The sequence below is a fragment of the Amblyomma americanum genome, chromosome 11, assembly GCF_052857255.1.
Source record: "Amblyomma americanum isolate KBUSLIRL-KWMA chromosome 11, ASM5285725v1, whole genome shotgun sequence".
Classification (NCBI taxonomy): Eukaryota; Metazoa; Arthropoda; class Arachnida; order Ixodida; family Ixodidae; genus Amblyomma; species Amblyomma americanum.
Window position 1 is genome coordinate 8412794 of NC_135507.1, and position 17134 is coordinate 8429927.

Here is a 17134-nt window from a genome sequence, read left to right on the forward strand (position 1 = left end):
AATACACTTTTGAACAGCAAAGTATGAAAATATAAACAAAAATAAAAATTAAACATTTAAATAAAACATGGAATAAATAAAGAAATAGTAAAAAAAACTCGAAGACCCCCCCCCCCCCCTCTCGAGAAAATGTTCCGGAGTCCCTGGTCCTCTTTACCCTGCGTTCGATGCATGACAGCCTTAATCATTTTCCGCCATTAAACCCAACCCAACCCACCCCAATGCAATGTAACACAAGACATTCTCTGTGGGCGCAAATGTAGATAACACGTTGCTTATTCTCTGGTAGCACGTCTGAAGCGAACAGTCCTTAAAACAGCGATCCAACGCTACTGACGTTTGATGGTGTCACGAGATAGTGTTATTATACGCACAAACTGTTATAGCGGTACAGGCTGTGGCCATTAACGATGTAACATGGATGCGTGCAGTTGTGCAGTCTACGTATCAACGCCACTCTAGCTCTCTCCCTCTCTCAAAAAACAAACTGAACATCGAGTCTCTGTGCTCTACCTTAAAGTGGACACTATCTGAAAGTTACAGTAGCTCTTAGTATTCTGAGGGTTCAACAGCAGCGAGATCAACATCCCCAGTTGCAGTTGACATGCGTTCCAGCTTTGAGACTCAACAGTCGCGCCAATCACGTCGTCGCACATTTTATTCAACACCTGGACACCAGTTAACCTCACATGTTAGCCCTGAGCCGTCAATCTACGAAAGCGTCAACTTTACAACGCACGTTCTGCGCCTCCCGGAAGGTCCAGTTGTAACAGGCGGATGTATTAGCTATAGCCAGATAGCCAAGTGCTCGCGCCGTCTGGACAGGGTCTTAGGTCCTGACGTCACCGAGACGCGTGCTCTTCTCTTTCCAGTTACGTCACAAAGATGCACCGGGAGAGCATCGGCTACCAAGACATGACAAAAGCAGAGGCCGGTCCGGTACCCATCAACGACTGAAGGCGCTGCTTGGACCAATACGACGGATTTTGCAGCATACCGTACCGAATCGAAATCCGCGACATCGGGAGATTTTCAGCGCACCGTCACTACGGCGTGACGGCTATCGTCACCACATGTTCCAGGCTTTGTTTGCGCGTGCGCTTGACTATATCCCGGTGTGTTTAGTTTGTTCAGCTAGTGCCCGACTCTGACAGGAACGGTGGCGGGATGAGGTTGCGCGCGGCTCTGCACCTAAAAGTTCCCATTAGCTGTTAGCTTGTTGTAGCGCACTGCTTCTCTAGTCCCGCTGAGGTACTCGTTGCAGGGAATGTGCGCCTGTGCTTCTTCCATCCACAGACCGGGGCCGTAGAAGTAGCTTGCTATGACGCTTCTCCCTATCTGTCTGGATGATTCGAGGAGCACTATAAGCTTTCGCTTTATTTATTTTTTATCACATTGTATTCAGTGAATAACTTTTTCGCACAAGCTGTGCCGTCCACGCGAAGCATTGGTGAGGCGCGCTGCGTATTTTAGGAACAACGACCAACCTCACTTTTTCTCTTTCGCCGTCACGATTAGTTGTCGCTGTGCAGCCATTACACTTAAGTCTAAAGCTTAAGTGTTCAAGTGTAAGTTCAATCGAAAACGGCGTCTTCAGAGACCACTGCCTGTAAACCATCGTCACGTTCGTGACAGTTAAGCAGGGGAAGAAATCCGTCCGGCTTTTATACATGAGTGTATATACTGCAAGTATACTTCACCTAACTTGCTAACCGAACAACTTGGGCACGGCACGCAATGTGTATTATGGCTACACCCTTTGTACATGTGCCGAACGTAATTTTCAGCTTTATATGCCCACTGGATGCAGTGGCAGGGGGCTCAGAATAACACGCTTGTGTTGTGCAGACCACCTACTGCCAGCGCCTGTTGGTTTATCACACGAAGAGTGTGTTGTGCTTTTACTTATGAGGAGTCACTGTTTAACTGCTGTAGTCATGATAAGGAGTAGGGAACCATCGAAAAGTCGTCTGTTACCGCGTCTCCTATCAACACACCTTCATATATATTGGAGGGTCATAGTTACAATCATTCAGGTATTTTTTATTCTTACATTTTCTGCACCTTTTTGTTTATATCTTTCTCTCCCGAAAACCTTCCGCAAGGTGCAGTAGCATGTGAATGCTATTCACACGCTGGCTAAATTCTCTGCCTTTGATTATACAGATTCTATCTCTGTCTCTCTTTTTCCAGGAATTAGGGATTTATCCCATTCGGTTTCAACCTATCGGATGTATTCATGGGACGTCACGGGCGCCATCCTGTGGTGCAGCGTGCAGCCTCAGCAGTGCAAACTGAAACAGGTGGCGATAAGCTGATTAGATATTCTTGAAGCCCGGCTGTGTGCCTCGGTATATGCACTACAAAATGGCCGCCAATGTGACGTCGGTGCTTACTCTCTTTAGTCTCAAATTAAATCTAACTACAGCTAGTTATAGCCACCGGTTAAAATAACGCACATATCGCCTGGCGCACGAGTCTCACCTCTGTGCTTTCTTCGTTACCTGCAAAATCGTTTCTGCACATTGAGCTTGGCATTAGGACTGCACGACTTCACAAAAGGCTGTACAAATCACCTCTGATGATCTGCAAAGAAATAAGCCTAATATGGCATAACCTTGTGTTAGTAGTCCACATTTCAGTCTGTCATGTTTGTGGAAGCTGCCATGAGCTATCATGCGAATCTCTTGAATCTTAGCTGCAAGATTAACTCTTTTGGTAACTGGTCGCCTAGCTTCAACCATTTCGGACGCCATTTTTTTTTCATCTGAACCAAACATTTTTTAGCCTAAATAGTATATTTCGACTTCAAGAAAGACAGCTATTTTTCTAGCGCGAAATACCAGTAGTTAAACTTATATCGGAATGTGCAGTGTTTCGTATAAAGTATCGGGAGTGGATAAAAAGAGTAACACGGAAATGCCGATATTTACCAATTAACAGCTGAGAGGTCCTGGAGTCACTTTGTTTTGAGGATACTCAGGGAAAGCGCTCGAAACTGAGGAAAAAAAGTTATTGCTAGTGACAAAGTCGTGTCTGCTTAAAAATGATGGCCGATGTGTTGCCTATCTCACTGTTTTGTGCGGTATTTAGTATACAATTTTGTACAAAGCTCCTTGAAGGGCTTAATATTCAAAATCAGACTTAAATAGCGCTATTCATACCTAAACTGACATTGAGCCTAGGCTTGCGCAGCCATTTCCCTAACGTGGACCCAACATCGGATCCAAGACTAGTGTGTTAAAATGGAATAGTCATGGCATTGGAGTGACACTTGTGCTTAGCTGTCTAATATCAAGCCAAGAACAGTCAACTTTGTCGCGTTCACATACATTTACACGCATTGAGCATACATTTAGCGCACATACAAGCATATTTAACCAAATCGCAAAGGGCGTACATGCGCGGTCGAAGAGTCCGGACATATCTACCTCCACCGGCGCAAGTTTAACTGTCCTTTTTCTACATTCATATACCTGACCATGTAAGTGTGTTTTGAACCATGTTTAGTTTTGGCTGTTTACTACGCTTTGTGAATACAAGCCAGTCTTATTGCTGGTGCGTGCGCGCGGAATCTCTCGTTATCCCATAGAAAAGCTTTCCGTACAAGTAAGCAGACCGTTATAGAAAACCTGTATACAGAAATGGGTAGAAAGTGTATGGGCAATGAATGAAAGATTCAGTGTGTATCCGCAGCACCGCCAGGGCCATTGTGTATGTCTTGAGTCGGTAATCATTGATGGTCTGCTCTTTGTTTCTTGTCGAGCAGCGGTTATTTCTCGTTGAGTGTGTATTGTTTAGAGGTTTTCTTCTTACCTCGGCAAAAAGTACTGCCTGTATACGTTTTGGTTAGGCTTAGAACTGCCTCGGAACTTTTGTCTTGCTTTAGTCGCGCTGTGTAGAGGGCGCCTTTTGTGAGGGCATGTGTGCGGGTTCATTGTACTTGGCGCTTACGTGTCATCGCATCACAGACGCCGTTGTCAACTCTGCGCACCACATGACGTGACTTGTGGGGTGTCCTGACTGTGGTGCGAGATATAGACTTTTTACCTGAGACTTAGTTTAACTGTCATCCAAGCAGTTGGCGTGGCTTTATTTTAGCTCATCAGCGAGCGAGCAGCATTTCTGAACGCGTCAGAACAAATACAGAACTATGTGGGTAGGAAGCTCGTGTAAATTTAACAGTCGTGACAGTTTTCTGCAGTAATTGTGGAGTCAAAGATGGCATACCTTCTTGTCTGTCACTTTTCAGCGTGTTATTTTATTTGTGGTATCTGGAAAAAGTATATGGTGAGCATATTAAAAAAAGGAAATTTGTGCAGAATATTCCCATTCGTAGTTCCTTGCTTGTAAACTGCTTGTAATATCTCACAGTACTGCTCTCCGAGTCACAGATGTACACGCGAGCTACAGGGGAACCGTCAAGAGAGACTGCAGTAGGTGCAGGTCATTTCTGCCCCGGCCGTATTCCACGTGCTCTCCGGCGGTAATTGGAGGACCTTTCCCCGCGCTTTGGGAATGTTCTGTGGCGTGCGCGTGCGCTGTTCATATCGCCCCGTGGCAGCTTGTTAAAAGCGCACCGATTTCTGCCACACTGGCCCAAACGAAACTGAGAAAAAAAGAAACTAATGTGTTGCTCACGCAGTCATTTCTGTATTTCAACTATGACAGAGGCATTTGTAGATTTACTTTCATTCCCAAATAGTACGCCATATAAATTCTTCACTCATGTTTACGGGCTTTAAGAAGCCGCCTGTTTTTTTTTTGTATGTCCGAAATAAATGGTTATTTTGTGTTTTTGCCACAGGTGTCTTGGTTGTAGAGCGAACTCTTATGAGCAGAAAACTGCTGCTTTCATCCGTTCTCTCAACACACGCCATTGCGGGAGGAGGAGTTCCTAACAGACCACTGTAATTCCGATTGTACTTAAGGACCGCCAGCACACATATGTCATTTGGATGCGCAGAAGTACAACAGTGCGGCATTGCATGTTACCTAAGGTGACCTTTTTTTCTGCTCTGTCAGTGACTTCTTCAGGGAGAACCTCAGTAGAAGTCCGGCGGTTGCTACGAGACCAATCACACGACATCCGCTCCACCGCAAAGTGCATGGAGTTTGTGACCTTTTGAAAGTAAAAATAACAATAGCTCGAATTAACTCCTGACATTTCAAGCAGTGTTGGTTGAGTATTGACTGTGAGGGTACCTTAAACGACTTTCGCATGCTTGCATAGCCTGATTAATCCCTCAGTACTATATACGGCTAGCATTCCCAGCTTTGCGTAACTATACTGTTGGGTTGAGGAAAACGAGAGCGTTGAGACGCCAACCGGACAGCCCGGACGCCAACCGGACGCCATCCAGCCCAGTGAATACCGGCACGAGCACGAGACGCCCGCCAGCCGCCGCGAGCCTCACGCGGCCCCGCCGAGCAGCCAAGCCAAGCCACGCAGACGGCCTAGCCACTGCATGTGGCTACTGCCTTCAACAATCGCAACCTTGTTGCTGGCCTTTAAGAGTGCCGTAGGGCGCATCTGTATTCGACATCTAAAGCTCAAAATAGTTCGTCGTCGCCCTCCCCAGTTGTGCTCGACAATGGACATAGGCAACGAGGAGGGGGGGGGGGGGTTGTATTTGCCAATTTCAGTTACAAGAGCGCAAGTCAACAGGTCTGCCTTCTGTATCACGCAGCTTGGTTTGTCAAATATGATTTTCTTCTATTGTGCAGGCTACGTTGTATTTCGTAGAGGAAATTTAAATTTATCTCCTAATTAAACTCATCAGCAAAGGTTCAACACATTAATGCTTTAGAGTGGCAAGTACTAGTGCAATGGGTGGGGAAAGCTGACAGCAGCTTGTCTGTTTTGCCAAATGCGCGTATGCGGTTTTTGAATATTGTGTTGGGGGAAGCGCACACCGTATATTTTTTCAAGTATGCGCGCTGCTTTTGCTTATAGTGCTGTGAAAAATTAACTGGCCACTGACGCTAAAGACTATGCGACAGATGGGTTCCGGCTATGTTTCGTCGCCTAGTCCCTACCGCCAGCGACCATTTGGTGCACTTCAGAACACATTCCTAGTGCTCAGTTGAGTCCTTTGTGGCCTTGACACTAGATGAATTTTCCTGCGGAGAACGTACGTGTAAGACAAGAAGCAAAAGACAATGACACACTGGCGCCGGAACTCTCTTCATTCTGAACATGGGCGTGCTATTCTTTTTTTCTAAGTTCAACGTAGAACTGGTTACTTGCAACGGAAGTGGTTCTTGCATGACCAGCGCTTCCTGAACTTGGCCGAGTAGAGGTAAGGAATGTTGACGCGCTGTTTGCTGGTCACCGTGGCCGTGGGCTGGAGAGACACACCGTAGCTGCGACACTTGCTCATGGCAGTGTACAGGTAGAAGAAACGCTCGCGGTCGTAGCCGATCAGGGGGTTCACGGCAGACGTCGCCAAGAAGACGGCGATGAGCCGCTCGCTCCAGAAGACAGAGATCTCATCGGCGTACGCCAGATGGAGCGCGCTGTCGCGTATGCCAGGGGTTAGGTAGGGACCGTAGCGGGAGGCCGCACAAGCCTCGTAACTCGCGTAGCTTGTCAGAGTGACGTTGTCCCAGTAGTTGCTCAGTTCGAAGATGGGCGCCAAGGCGTAGGCGAGCTTCCAGGTCACCGCCACGGCATGCATATAGAATGCATCACGCGTGCTGGGTAGGGTCGTGTTGAACAGTGCCATGGGGACGTACAGTGTGTTCTCGGGGAACGAGTAGACGGGCATGGTATCGAAGACCGAGCCGTACCACTCGGGGTCGGTGATGTGCTTGTCTGGAGGTCGCAACGACATTGCTGCCTGCATTCGCCGCCGCCAGACGTGCGAGTACATCTGGAATACGTCACCATTCCGTTTGGGAAGCAGTCGCCGATTGTAGGCGTCCAGCTGCGTGTCGTTGAGCAGCCAGCGGGGCAGGAACGTCTTGAACTCCATGAGCATGAGGATGCGAAGGAGTTTCTTCTTGTCCTCGCTTGAGAACTTCCACGGTACAACGGCTCGCGTCAGCACTGTTCGCTTGATGACGTTGACGAAGTTGTCGAGGTTCTGCCAGTACTCTGGGGGCTTTGTCGCGTACAGGTCGTAGAGATGGAGGAGTGGCAGTGCTTCTTCTGAGAGCCGGAGACAGACTTCGGCCTTGAGCCACACCATCTTGTCGATTCCGGTCAGCTGGTACATGCGAGCCCTCACGATGTTGTTGGGAATTTCGAAGATGAAGGGTGACAGATGCACCAGAAGTCGAAAGCCGAGGTAGTTTAGCAAGTGCTCTGGTTGCAGGTAACGGAAGACAAAGTCCAGTGAACTGGCCACGGTCGGGTTCCTAAGAAGAACCGTCGCGTTGCTCGTGATGTTCGCTTTTTCCGGTAGCAGCCTTCTGATGTAGAGTTCCAAGACGCCCAATTCTCCCAACGCAGCCGTCACGTGGGAGAAGGTGCAAAAACTGCGCTCCGAAACCCTCCTGGATGCATGGGCAAGGATCAGAGAAACCAGCTGGATCTGCTCTTGGACCCTGTAGACGTCTTTGGAAGTGTGTGAGAAGTAGAAGAACGACTCTGCAATGAGCTGCCGGTGCAAGACCAAGGACCGTGCCTTCATCTCGTAACTCGAGAGGTCGTCTTTTCTCAGGAGGAGGATCGGGTCGTCGACTTCAAACGTCCGGTCTCTGGGCCCGCCGAAAACTCGCACACTAACCAAAGCCGTGAGGCCCAGACCCATTGCCAGCCGGCTTGCCGCAACCAGGACGTTGGTGAATGTGACGTCATGGTGTTGAGGCTCGGTGTAAGGCCATCCGCTCAGGCCGAACTCCGCGAGTTCCTTGCGAGCCATGCCCAGAGTGCGCCGCTCTCGCGTGTCAGTTTTCATGCACTCCTCGAAGAGCACGTCATTGGCGAGCTCGAACTCGAACGTGGAGCCGTTGGCCATTGGGGGTGAGGACGGCCTCTTGGCCATTTCGGCGAGGGCTCGTGTCAGGAGCGTGTTTAGGACCGAGTCCACTTTCTCTTCATCCGGCGCGCTGTAGCCGCCGTGCGACCGAGTCCAGGTGCCGCAGGCGAACTCGTGGAAGTCTTCGCACGGACTCACCGACCGGTTCAGCGTGCGCTGGACGACGTCGTACTCGTCGCTACAGTACTCGAACTGGTCGCACGTCATCTGGGGCATGTGCGGCGCTGAGTCCAGGGGGTCTGCGTTGCGCGCATACAGCCGCAGGCAGACGACCAGCACGACCAAAGTGATGCCGGCCGCCAGGAAGGACAGGGCAAAGCAGAGGAGCTGGCGGTTCCTCGACGGCTGCGGGGCCCTGCGGAAGGACGCCGAAACGGCGCCCTCTAGGGAGCCGTACCGCCAGAGGGAGAGGCGCCGCTCGCGCAGCTTGCGGTCGACGGAGGCCGTGGGCACCCACTGGAGGCTGCGCTTGAAGGACAGGCGGCCGGTGAAGATGGAGTTGCCGGCCACCGAGCGGATGGCGGCGTCGCCGCCGTGGGCCACCGAAAAGCGCGACCAGCCGCCATAGGCCGCCGACTGCGCCGACGAGGTGGTGGACGAAGAGGCCGGGCTGCTTCTGTGGCGACCCCTGAGCGAGGCTTCCGAAGCGGCCGTGTCCAGGTTCTCGTAGGTGATCTCGGAGAAGAGCTGCTGCTTGGGATTCGGCTCCGGCGTGTCGCGGCGGGCCTCCAAGCCATCGCTACTGGACATCAGCCCTGTTTTTTTGCGGTGGCCCCGGCGCGGGCAGTCTGCGAAGCGTGATTTGAGCGAATTTCTTCCACGAACTGCTGCAGAAAGAGCCCAGCGACGGCTGCGTTAAGTATGTCAAAACGCCCAGATTATATTACGGGGAATACCGGTGGCACCTAACAAAGTCCAAGGTAAAAGACCCGATAGGTTTCTGAACAGAGTGCATGTTTCTTATGCACTGAAGAAACTGAAAGTAGAATCTTGACCCCTTCAGAGAACAATTAACACTGGCTAGCGCGACCTGCGAGTCGCCGACACTAAGGGCCGGATTGAACCGAGGATTATCGCGGTGAACGAAGCACTACACGATGCCGTCAGTTTCACGTCTGCCGGTAGTGGGAAGCCTAAGGTAAAAAAAAAAACCCAGTACGTCACTTGCGAGTCGCTGCTGACTGGTTCAGCTGTGTTGGGGCTATAATTGTATGGATGGAAACTCGAGAACCGAGATACTGCCCCACAACTGTCTTTTCGACCAAAACGGTCGGGCGACCTTTCGTGACTAGCCAGTGCGAAAACGCAATCACTGCACGCAGTCGCTCGCGATTAGCGTTGCCCCTTCCTTCCAGAGTACCGCTGCGGCGTAGAAAGGCAAAGGCCTAGTCGTGACTAGGCCCGTCCCAAGGCTCACATTGCAAGTCCGGATCAGGAGCTCGGGAGCAGCGGCTGGTAGCGACCGCGCAGGGCTCGTGTCCGCTTCTTCTTCTGCCTCGCGCCCACGACAGCCGCCTTCCTCTTTCTTCCCGCGACGAGGTGACCGCTCGTGTCTCGTGGTGCAGCTTTTAAACGCAGAACTGCGCTAATCTCATTTGCGCGAGAGTAGCAGTTTTGGATTGTCTTTCATGGTGATGATGATGATGATGTTATAGGCGCGTGAGAACGCAAACTTCACTTACAGAAATGCTGTCCGGCTTAAACCGGACAATTGGAAAGTTCAGCAAGAGCGACTGCAAGATCCAGTGGACTTCCAGAATAGGGGGGCCGATTATCAATTCTTGGTGTAATAAAAAATTGCCTTCATCATCATCAAGAAAGGACCGAAGTACAGTACTGAACCTGGTATCGCGCCTCATCGACTCCTGAGGAGTATCTAGTAAGGAGCAACCAGAAGGTAAAGAGAGGTGCCTGGGTGGACTGCCGTCTCAGGTCTGTCGCAGAAGGCGGCAACCGCTCTAGACCATGCTCAGAAAAGGTCGTCGCCTTCTTCAAAGAAAATAAACTGTGGCTGCTACAAGGAGACAAAGACTGCTTTTGTTGTGTTGTCATCTGTGACGTTGAACGAAAAAGCAACGCTGGCCATTCACAAGGAATTTCCGTCTAGTGAACATGCTACTTATTTTTGGGGAAAACTTGGGATATTCAAGCCTATGAATGGTATCCGTGGAAGAACGCGCGATAGAGGCGTGTGTTTAATTAAGATGCAATGCATCTAAATGAAGTAATTGTTAGTGAAAAAGTATCATAGCAGATACACAGCAGTGATTTTCTTTCAAAAAGCTTCAAATTATTTGGCGGGGATGACACATCTGCGGGGAAGAATTCTATCGATATATATGTGTTTGAGTTGGAGAACACTGAACCAACACAGATTTTCTCAGTAGATGATGACGATGATGATTATGAATATCAATGACGCAAAGCCAGTTTTAGCAAAAGAGCACCCATGGCACAAGGTAATTTTCCTTTACTAAAGGTTGGCTCAAAGTACCATTTCCTAAGCATTTTGCCTCAAAGCTAGCAACACACCAGGGGAAATTGATTGATTTGAAAACATTTATCGCGTCGAGAGCAGGTTGCAGGAGACACATACTAGATTGCCGCCAGCCCATGGCTGGCGCCGACCTCATTGGCCCGCTCTATTGCCCGTACTTTAATGTTAGGGTCCGAGCTGACCAGCAAGGCCTCCCACCGCTCGGGAGAAAGGAGCTGTATCATATTCGCCGGAGGCGGATCGTTTGCGCAGTTCCAGAGAATGTAGTCGTATGTGGCCCTTTCACCACATTTACGGCAGTTTGGGTCGTACTGGCCGGGGTACATGAGGGCAAGCACTGCCGGATTCAGAAGGGAGTGTGTTTGCAGTCGGCGCCAGGTAGCTTCCTGCGCTTTTGTTAATGATTTGTGGGGAGGGGGATATGCGTGCCTCTCCAGCCTAAGGTGATGGGTGATGTCATGAAATGAGATCAACCCGTCCTTCGTGAAATTCTGGTCGGAGGGCGCGCTCACTGCCCGGTCGACGAAACCATGGGCTTGCGCGTGAGCCGCCTCGTTCCTTGTATTAGACGAGTGGGCCGGGACCCAGATCAATTCAACTTCTCTAATCTGAAGGGGAGTGTTTTGAAGGATGTGGAGTGAGGTAGATGTGATACGGCCCCTCGGTAAATTTGCGAATGGCTGTTTTGGAGTCGCTGAATATAATATCAACACGCGTGTTCACTATAGCTAAGGCTATTGCCGCTTTCTCCGCCACCTCAGAGGAGGTGGTTTCTATCGACGCGGCCGCCAACGGGGCGCCGTCCACGTTCACCGCAACCAGTGCAAACGCTTTTCTCTGGGTTTACTGGTATTCCGCTGCGTCCACGTACGCCACATTCTCGTTCCGGCCGTATTTTGTGGCGCGAGCCCTCGCTGTGCGTCGGCCTTCGTGGTGCGCGGGGTTCATGCTCTTGGGGAGGGGTTTAATCAAAAGAGCTTTCCTGATGTTCGTGCGTTTTCGAGTCCCTCTCTGGGAGCTGTTCACACATCTTTAGTCTGTATAGGATGACCCTTTCCGCGCTCGTACGAGTGAGTCGTCCGAGCTGGGAAACGAGGTGCGCCTCGCACAGCTCCGAGAGTGTGGTGTGTACCCCAAGGGCCCGCAACCTTTCCGTGAACGATACTGTGCGGGAGCCCAAGGGCCGCCTTGTAGTCTTGCCGGATTGCAGCGTCGACCTTGTTCCTTTCCGCGAGCTGCAATTGCAGGTAAGGTTGGTAGTAGACGATCCTGCTCAGCACGAAAGCCTGCACAAGTCGACATAGATCTTTCACTTCCATGCCTCGTCTTTTGTTGGAGATACGTCTGGTTAGGTGCACAGTCTGATTGACCGTAGACGTAAGGCTGTTGATTGTTTCGGTGTTTTTGCGATTGCTTTGTATGTACATCCCCAGTATGCGTATGGTTTGGACTTCTTGACCGGAAGTCTTTGCACATATACATCCAGACGGGTCGGCGGGGTTAGGTTCGCGTTTATTCCGCGTGGCTTCACCTTAAGAACGTTCAGCAGTTCCGATTTCGAGTGCGAGCATTAGAGACCCGCTCCCGACGCGTAAGTATCAATTATGTCATCCGCCTGCTGCAGTGTATCTTCTATTTGGCCGTCATTCCCAGTGGTCACCCACAGGGTGATGTCGTCCGCGTATAAGGTGTGCTGCAGCCCCGGCAAGGCAGCGAGTTTGGGGGGTAGTGTAATGAGTGCAAGGTTAAAGAGGAAAGGCGACAGCACCGAGCCTTGTGGCGTGCCTCGAATTCCCAGAAAAATGGGCTCCGATTTGAGGCCACCTAATGGAACCTCTGCGGTCCGCTCGGATAGGAATGATCGGACGTAATTGAATGTCCGTTCTCCTGGGTCTATTTTAGAGAGGTTCGTGAGGATGGCCTCATGCGAGACGTTGTCTAAGGCCTTGTTCAGGTCTAGCCCGAGCACTGCCTTCGTTCCGGTCCCGCGTAAAGGGTCCAGCACGTCCTTCTTAAGCTGGAGCATCACGTCCTGCGTGAACAGGCTAGCCCTAAAGCCAATCATTGTGGGAGGAAGTTGGTTGCGGTCTTCTGCGTAAATTTGTAATCGGTTAGGATGACATGCTCTAATAGTTTTCCGATACAAGACGTGAGGGAAATGGGCTGCAGATTCTCGATCGAGAGTTTCTTTCCCGGTTTGGGGATGAAGGTCACCCGTGCATGCCTCCATTCCTGGGGAATCTCGCCTTCCCTCCAGTAGGTGTTCATTAGGTCTGTCAGAGCCGCGACAGACTTGGAATCTAGGTTTCTGAGCGTCTTGTTCGACACTCCGTCCGGTCTCGCCGCGGAGGTGGTACGGAGCTGACCCAGAGCAAACCAGACCTCGGCATCTACTATGTCCGCGTCCAGGGTCTCACCTGGGGAGGCCCTCGTATGCGGGTAGAGGGTCTGTATGCGACGTGTTCAGGTAGCGTTTTTGCAGTTCGGCGAGTAGCTCTGCGTCTGTACCCTGATACTGGTGAATTAGTCTCGTGAGTTGGTCGCGTTGTGTGGATTTTGTGTTTGTTGGGTCGAGAAGGTGGCGGAGCAAGAGCCATATCTTTCTGCATCCCATTTTCCCATTAATATTATCACAAACCTGGCCCCATTGTTTTTTTCGCAGTTCTAGCGTGTATGCTTCGATTTGGCGCTCGAGTTGCGCCATACGCTTGCGTAAGTTTCTGTTTCTTCCAGCGATTTAGCAGGCTGGCGTGCGCTTCCCACATGTGGGGGTGTTTAGAGTTTGTCGTTTGATGCGGCTCCTCAGTAGGCGTCTCGACCGTGGTGGTCTTGACGTCGTCTTTGAGTGCAGCGATCCACTCCGTTAGGTTGTTGATCTGACCGGGGGCAATCTGCTCTCGTAAGCGTCTGAACCTATCCCAGTCGGTAATGCGAGTGCGCATGGGGTGCAGTTTGTGCAATTTCGTGTCAAATGTCGTGGCTAGTATGTAATGGTCGCTTCCCTGTGTGTGTTTTGTATTGGACCAGCGGGCGTCGCGAATGTTTTTTGAGAGTGTAAGATCCGGTGAGGTATCTATGCTAACGCTATTTCCGACCCGCGTGTTTTCTTGGGGATCGTTAAGAACTGTGAGGCCCAGGTTCTGGACCGTTTGCCACAGCTTGGTGCCCTTGGGGCTGCTTTGTGATAACCCCAAGCTGAATATTGGGCGTTAAAGTCGCCTACCACCAGGAGTTTTGCCCTGGCGGCCAAGCGCGTGGCTTTAAGCAGTAGGTCGGGAATGTCTGAACCTCTGTCTTTCGGGGAACTGTATAAGTTCAGAATAAAGAGATTTGCGTCTCCTTTTTTCCTCTGCACAATTTCTAGTAACGTGTATATCGTTCGTTAGAACTGTCTTTAGTGTGTTGTATCGCCGTAATGTGGCGTTGCACAAAGGTAGCCGTGAACGGGGTCGTCGCTGTCGTCCCTGTGTTCGAGGGGGGAATGAATGCCTTAATTATAGCGTGGTAATTTCGCCGGGCTGCTAGCTTCTTGAAGGGCTATCACGTCCGGTTGTCTACCTAGGTTTTGGATGTGAAATTGCAGGCTTCCCCGTTTGTTGCGGAACCACCTGCAGTTCCATTGCCGTACCTCAATTTGTTGGGGAGCGGCAGTGGTGGGATATGGGAGTGATGATCACGGGCAAGGTCGCGACTGGTTTCACCACGTTACGGCTTGCCTCCAAGGCCGCGAGGCACTCCACTACTTGATTGAAAAATGTAGCGATGTTTGTACCCAGCTGGGTTACTTCCTTCGTAAGGTTAACTTTTTCCTCGAATAAATTTGTTCTCGAGGGCGTTCATTTTGGCTCTTATCTTGTGTGTAGCCTTAGGTTTGATTTTCGGTTGCGGGGCGTCTTCTTGGGACGCTTCCGTAGCGCGTTTCGATCCGGAGCTCTCGTCGGAAGGAGCCGGCCTTTTGAGGTTAATGCGGCTATCCGTTTCCACCGCATTACTGGTGGAAGGTATAGCGCTTAGCGCGGGAGAGGGGGGCGTGCGGATACTTGGGCCATGGCTGTTGCGGGGGGTTGTAGCGATTTAAACAGCCTTTTCATTTCGGCCATCTCTTTGCATTTGCGCAATGGTTTCGTCTCTCGACTGTATTTTAGCTAGAAGCTTCTTCTCGCGAGCCATATAGTTTTGGGAGGTCGCATCCGGCCAGCTCACCTGCTTCTTCGAGCAGCTTCCACTCCTGCTCCTGCTCGCACACTTCCGTCTGTCCTTGCTTCCCTGTCTCGAACTGGCACCCTGCCTCGACGACAGCGGTGGGAAGAAGGTGGATCGGTCGCGGGAATTGCTGCCCCTACGGTGGCTCGACGATCGATTGCCGGCCTTGTCTCTGGAACGCTACTTGTGGCCGGACTGCTGGTCGCTTTCCTCATTTTGCTTCTTTTTCTGTCGGTTGTGCCTGAAGCGGCGGTCTACAAAGCGATGCTTGCAGTTCCTGCTGCCGGTGTTGTGGGCGCCTTTGCACACAATGCACTTTGGCGTGCACGTGTGCTCTTCCCCCTCGGCTGAGGGAGGGGGTTTTTCGCCGCATCTGCGGCACAGTTGGGTCCCGGGTTTGTAGCAGACGTCCGCCGGTGACCGACTCTTTTCCCTGCTCCCTGTGAGGGTGCACGCAGAAAGGACTCTCCCAATAGTAGATGGTGTCTGGAGCCTTCTTGGCGGCGAAAGTCACCAGGATGGACATTGACTGTCCGAGGCGGCGAGCATCCACCACCGGAATCCCGTGGTTGCGCTTCAGAAATCGCTGTCGGACCTCATCGGCTGTCCCGCCATCGTATGCATAATAAATGACGCCTGTCGTGGAGTCGTCCGGCGCTGACACGTATATGTCACTTCGTACGCTTTCTCGCCCATCTTGAGCAGTGTCAGGTTGGTGTACACCGAAGCCCTGAGCTTATTCAGTGTGCTAATGGTAAATGTATTGTTAACTGTGTTAACACGAAGACTGTCTTCATTCACCACCTCTTCAGGCGTTAAGTGGAACGCTACACAGGTAGCTCGGAGAATGTTGCGCGGCGCGATGGTGCGCAAGTCCATGCCTCGCGGCCTGACGACGACTTTATAGTCGTTTGCTGGTAGACGTGGGAGGGGTGCCTGCCTACGTTGGACAGGTGGGTTTTTCCGAAGAGCGGATTTGGACTTGCCTTCGTTGCGAGGAACGCCGGTAGCGGTGCCGTGCTCCTTCCCCGGCGTCGCCGGCGCGTTCGTTGGGTCTGCGTTCCCGTGAATGGCGTTCTTCGCTCCGGGACGCCGGTAGCGCTCTTGCAGGTTGAGTACGGTCTTCCATCCTCCTTCGGCAAGCTGCGCCGGAGTAATGTCTTCGCGCTCTACGGCGTATTCCATGAGGCGATCGTCCTGGGCGGTCCGCGTGGTTAGCGGGTCCCAGCGGCGCGGCACCGGCGTTCGGCCTAGCGTTAGGCCAAACGCGGTTCACCAAGTGTTGGCACTTAAAGTCCCGAAAGATGGGTAACCAGTGGTCGTAACCGGCGAAATCCGGTATCGGTTGGCATGGAGCACCTTTTCGAATCCTTCGCGCTAATCACAGGAACAGAAGTCAACGAGAAGGGAGATAGAGAAAGCAATGACGCGTCCAGGACTGAACGAACCCGCGAAGGGCGACGAGCCTAGCGTGTTGACAGCAAGACGAGCGAGCGTCAGTCTCCGGCACGTTCCCGAAATAAACTCGCCAGGGGAAAACATTTACGATTTGTATCACCAGTGGGTACCTGGCAGCACTGGAGATCGAACCCTGCACCTCCCGGGAGCATACGAAGTTCAGTGTTGGTGTTGTTGACTTGATCTATTCCGTCCCGCATAAGAAATTGTTTGAATCTGTCGTTTCTTGCATTGACCAAAGTGATGCAATGTACTCCCAAAATGCCGCTGGAATCTTGGTTTATAATTTAATGAGACTTAGAATTTCACGTGTACTCTACCGCTGTTTCCTTCAGGAATCTAATATACATGCAAAAGAACGGTATCTACATTGAGTCTTGTGCAGAGATAGACAAGGTTTTATTAGAGGTCTTAAGCAGAGAAAAAGTTCTCCAGGTTTTTAGATACGACCTCCTAGTTGTTTTGAAAAAAAAAAAGAAACAGCCTTATTGGACTTACACAAATAAGTTGGTTTAAGTTTTATTATTTTAATTATTTTAACTGGATTTCTTTATTTTGCAATTTAACTTATTATTAGGCAGCACATCAACTTTTTAGGTTTCACAAATGAAACTCGTATCGTAACCTCTTAGAGTTTTTAGGTTTTCAAATCTTTGTCAAGAAATATCATTGAATTGCTGGGTACACATTCCCCGCGCCAGGATGGAATTGCTGCCGTTCGATTCCGCGCATTCAGGGTGATTTCTTCATCACATTTTTAGGGGCTATTCCCGTGGGAGCCACTTTCTGTCCTTTCCCTCAATCATCATCATCATCATCAGTATCCTCATCGTCTTCGTCGTCAGCCTGAATACGCCCATTGCAGGGCGAAGGCCTCTCCCATATCTCTCCAATTAACCGTGTCTTTTGCCACCTGAGGCCACCGTATCCTCACAAACTTAATCACATCCGCCCACCTAACTTTCTGCCGCCCCTGCTACGCTTGCCTTCT

General features: G+C 50.9%; 2 protein-coding genes across 8 annotated transcripts in view; one reads left to right on the plus strand and one right to left on the minus strand.

Annotated features, from left to right (window-relative positions):
- LOC144110714 (putative peptidoglycan muropeptide transporter SLC46) overlaps positions 1-4802 on the plus strand; it is a 54001-nt gene extending 49199 nt beyond the window's left edge. For all 7 annotated transcript variants that reach the window (XM_077643779.1, XM_077643778.1, XM_077643775.1 and 4 more), the window contains one exon: positions 873-4802. In XM_077643779.1, coding sequence (XP_077499905.1) covers positions 873-957 — 85 coding nt within the window. In that variant the 3' untranslated portion in view covers positions 958-4802. The remainder of the gene's footprint in view (positions 1-872) is intronic.
- A 928-nt stretch (positions 4803-5730) lies between these two features.
- Positions 5731-9536, minus strand: LOC144109402 (neprilysin-1-like). Its single transcript, XM_077642189.1, has 2 exons — positions 9403-9536; positions 5731-8773 (listed from the first exon to the last, which is right to left on the minus strand). The coding sequence occupies exon 2, from the start codon at positions 8733-8735 to the stop codon at positions 6243-6245; it is 2493 nt and encodes an 830-aa protein (XP_077498315.1). The 5' UTR covers positions 8736-8773; positions 9403-9536; the 3' UTR covers positions 5731-6242.
- Between the last annotated feature and the right edge of the window lie 7598 nt (positions 9537-17134).

Excerpts from the sequence above, each read along its gene's own strand:
- LOC144109402 (XM_077642189.1), bottom strand. The coding sequence starts at position 8,735 with ATGTCCAGTAGCGATGGCTTGGAGGCCCGCCGCGACACGCCGGAGCCG.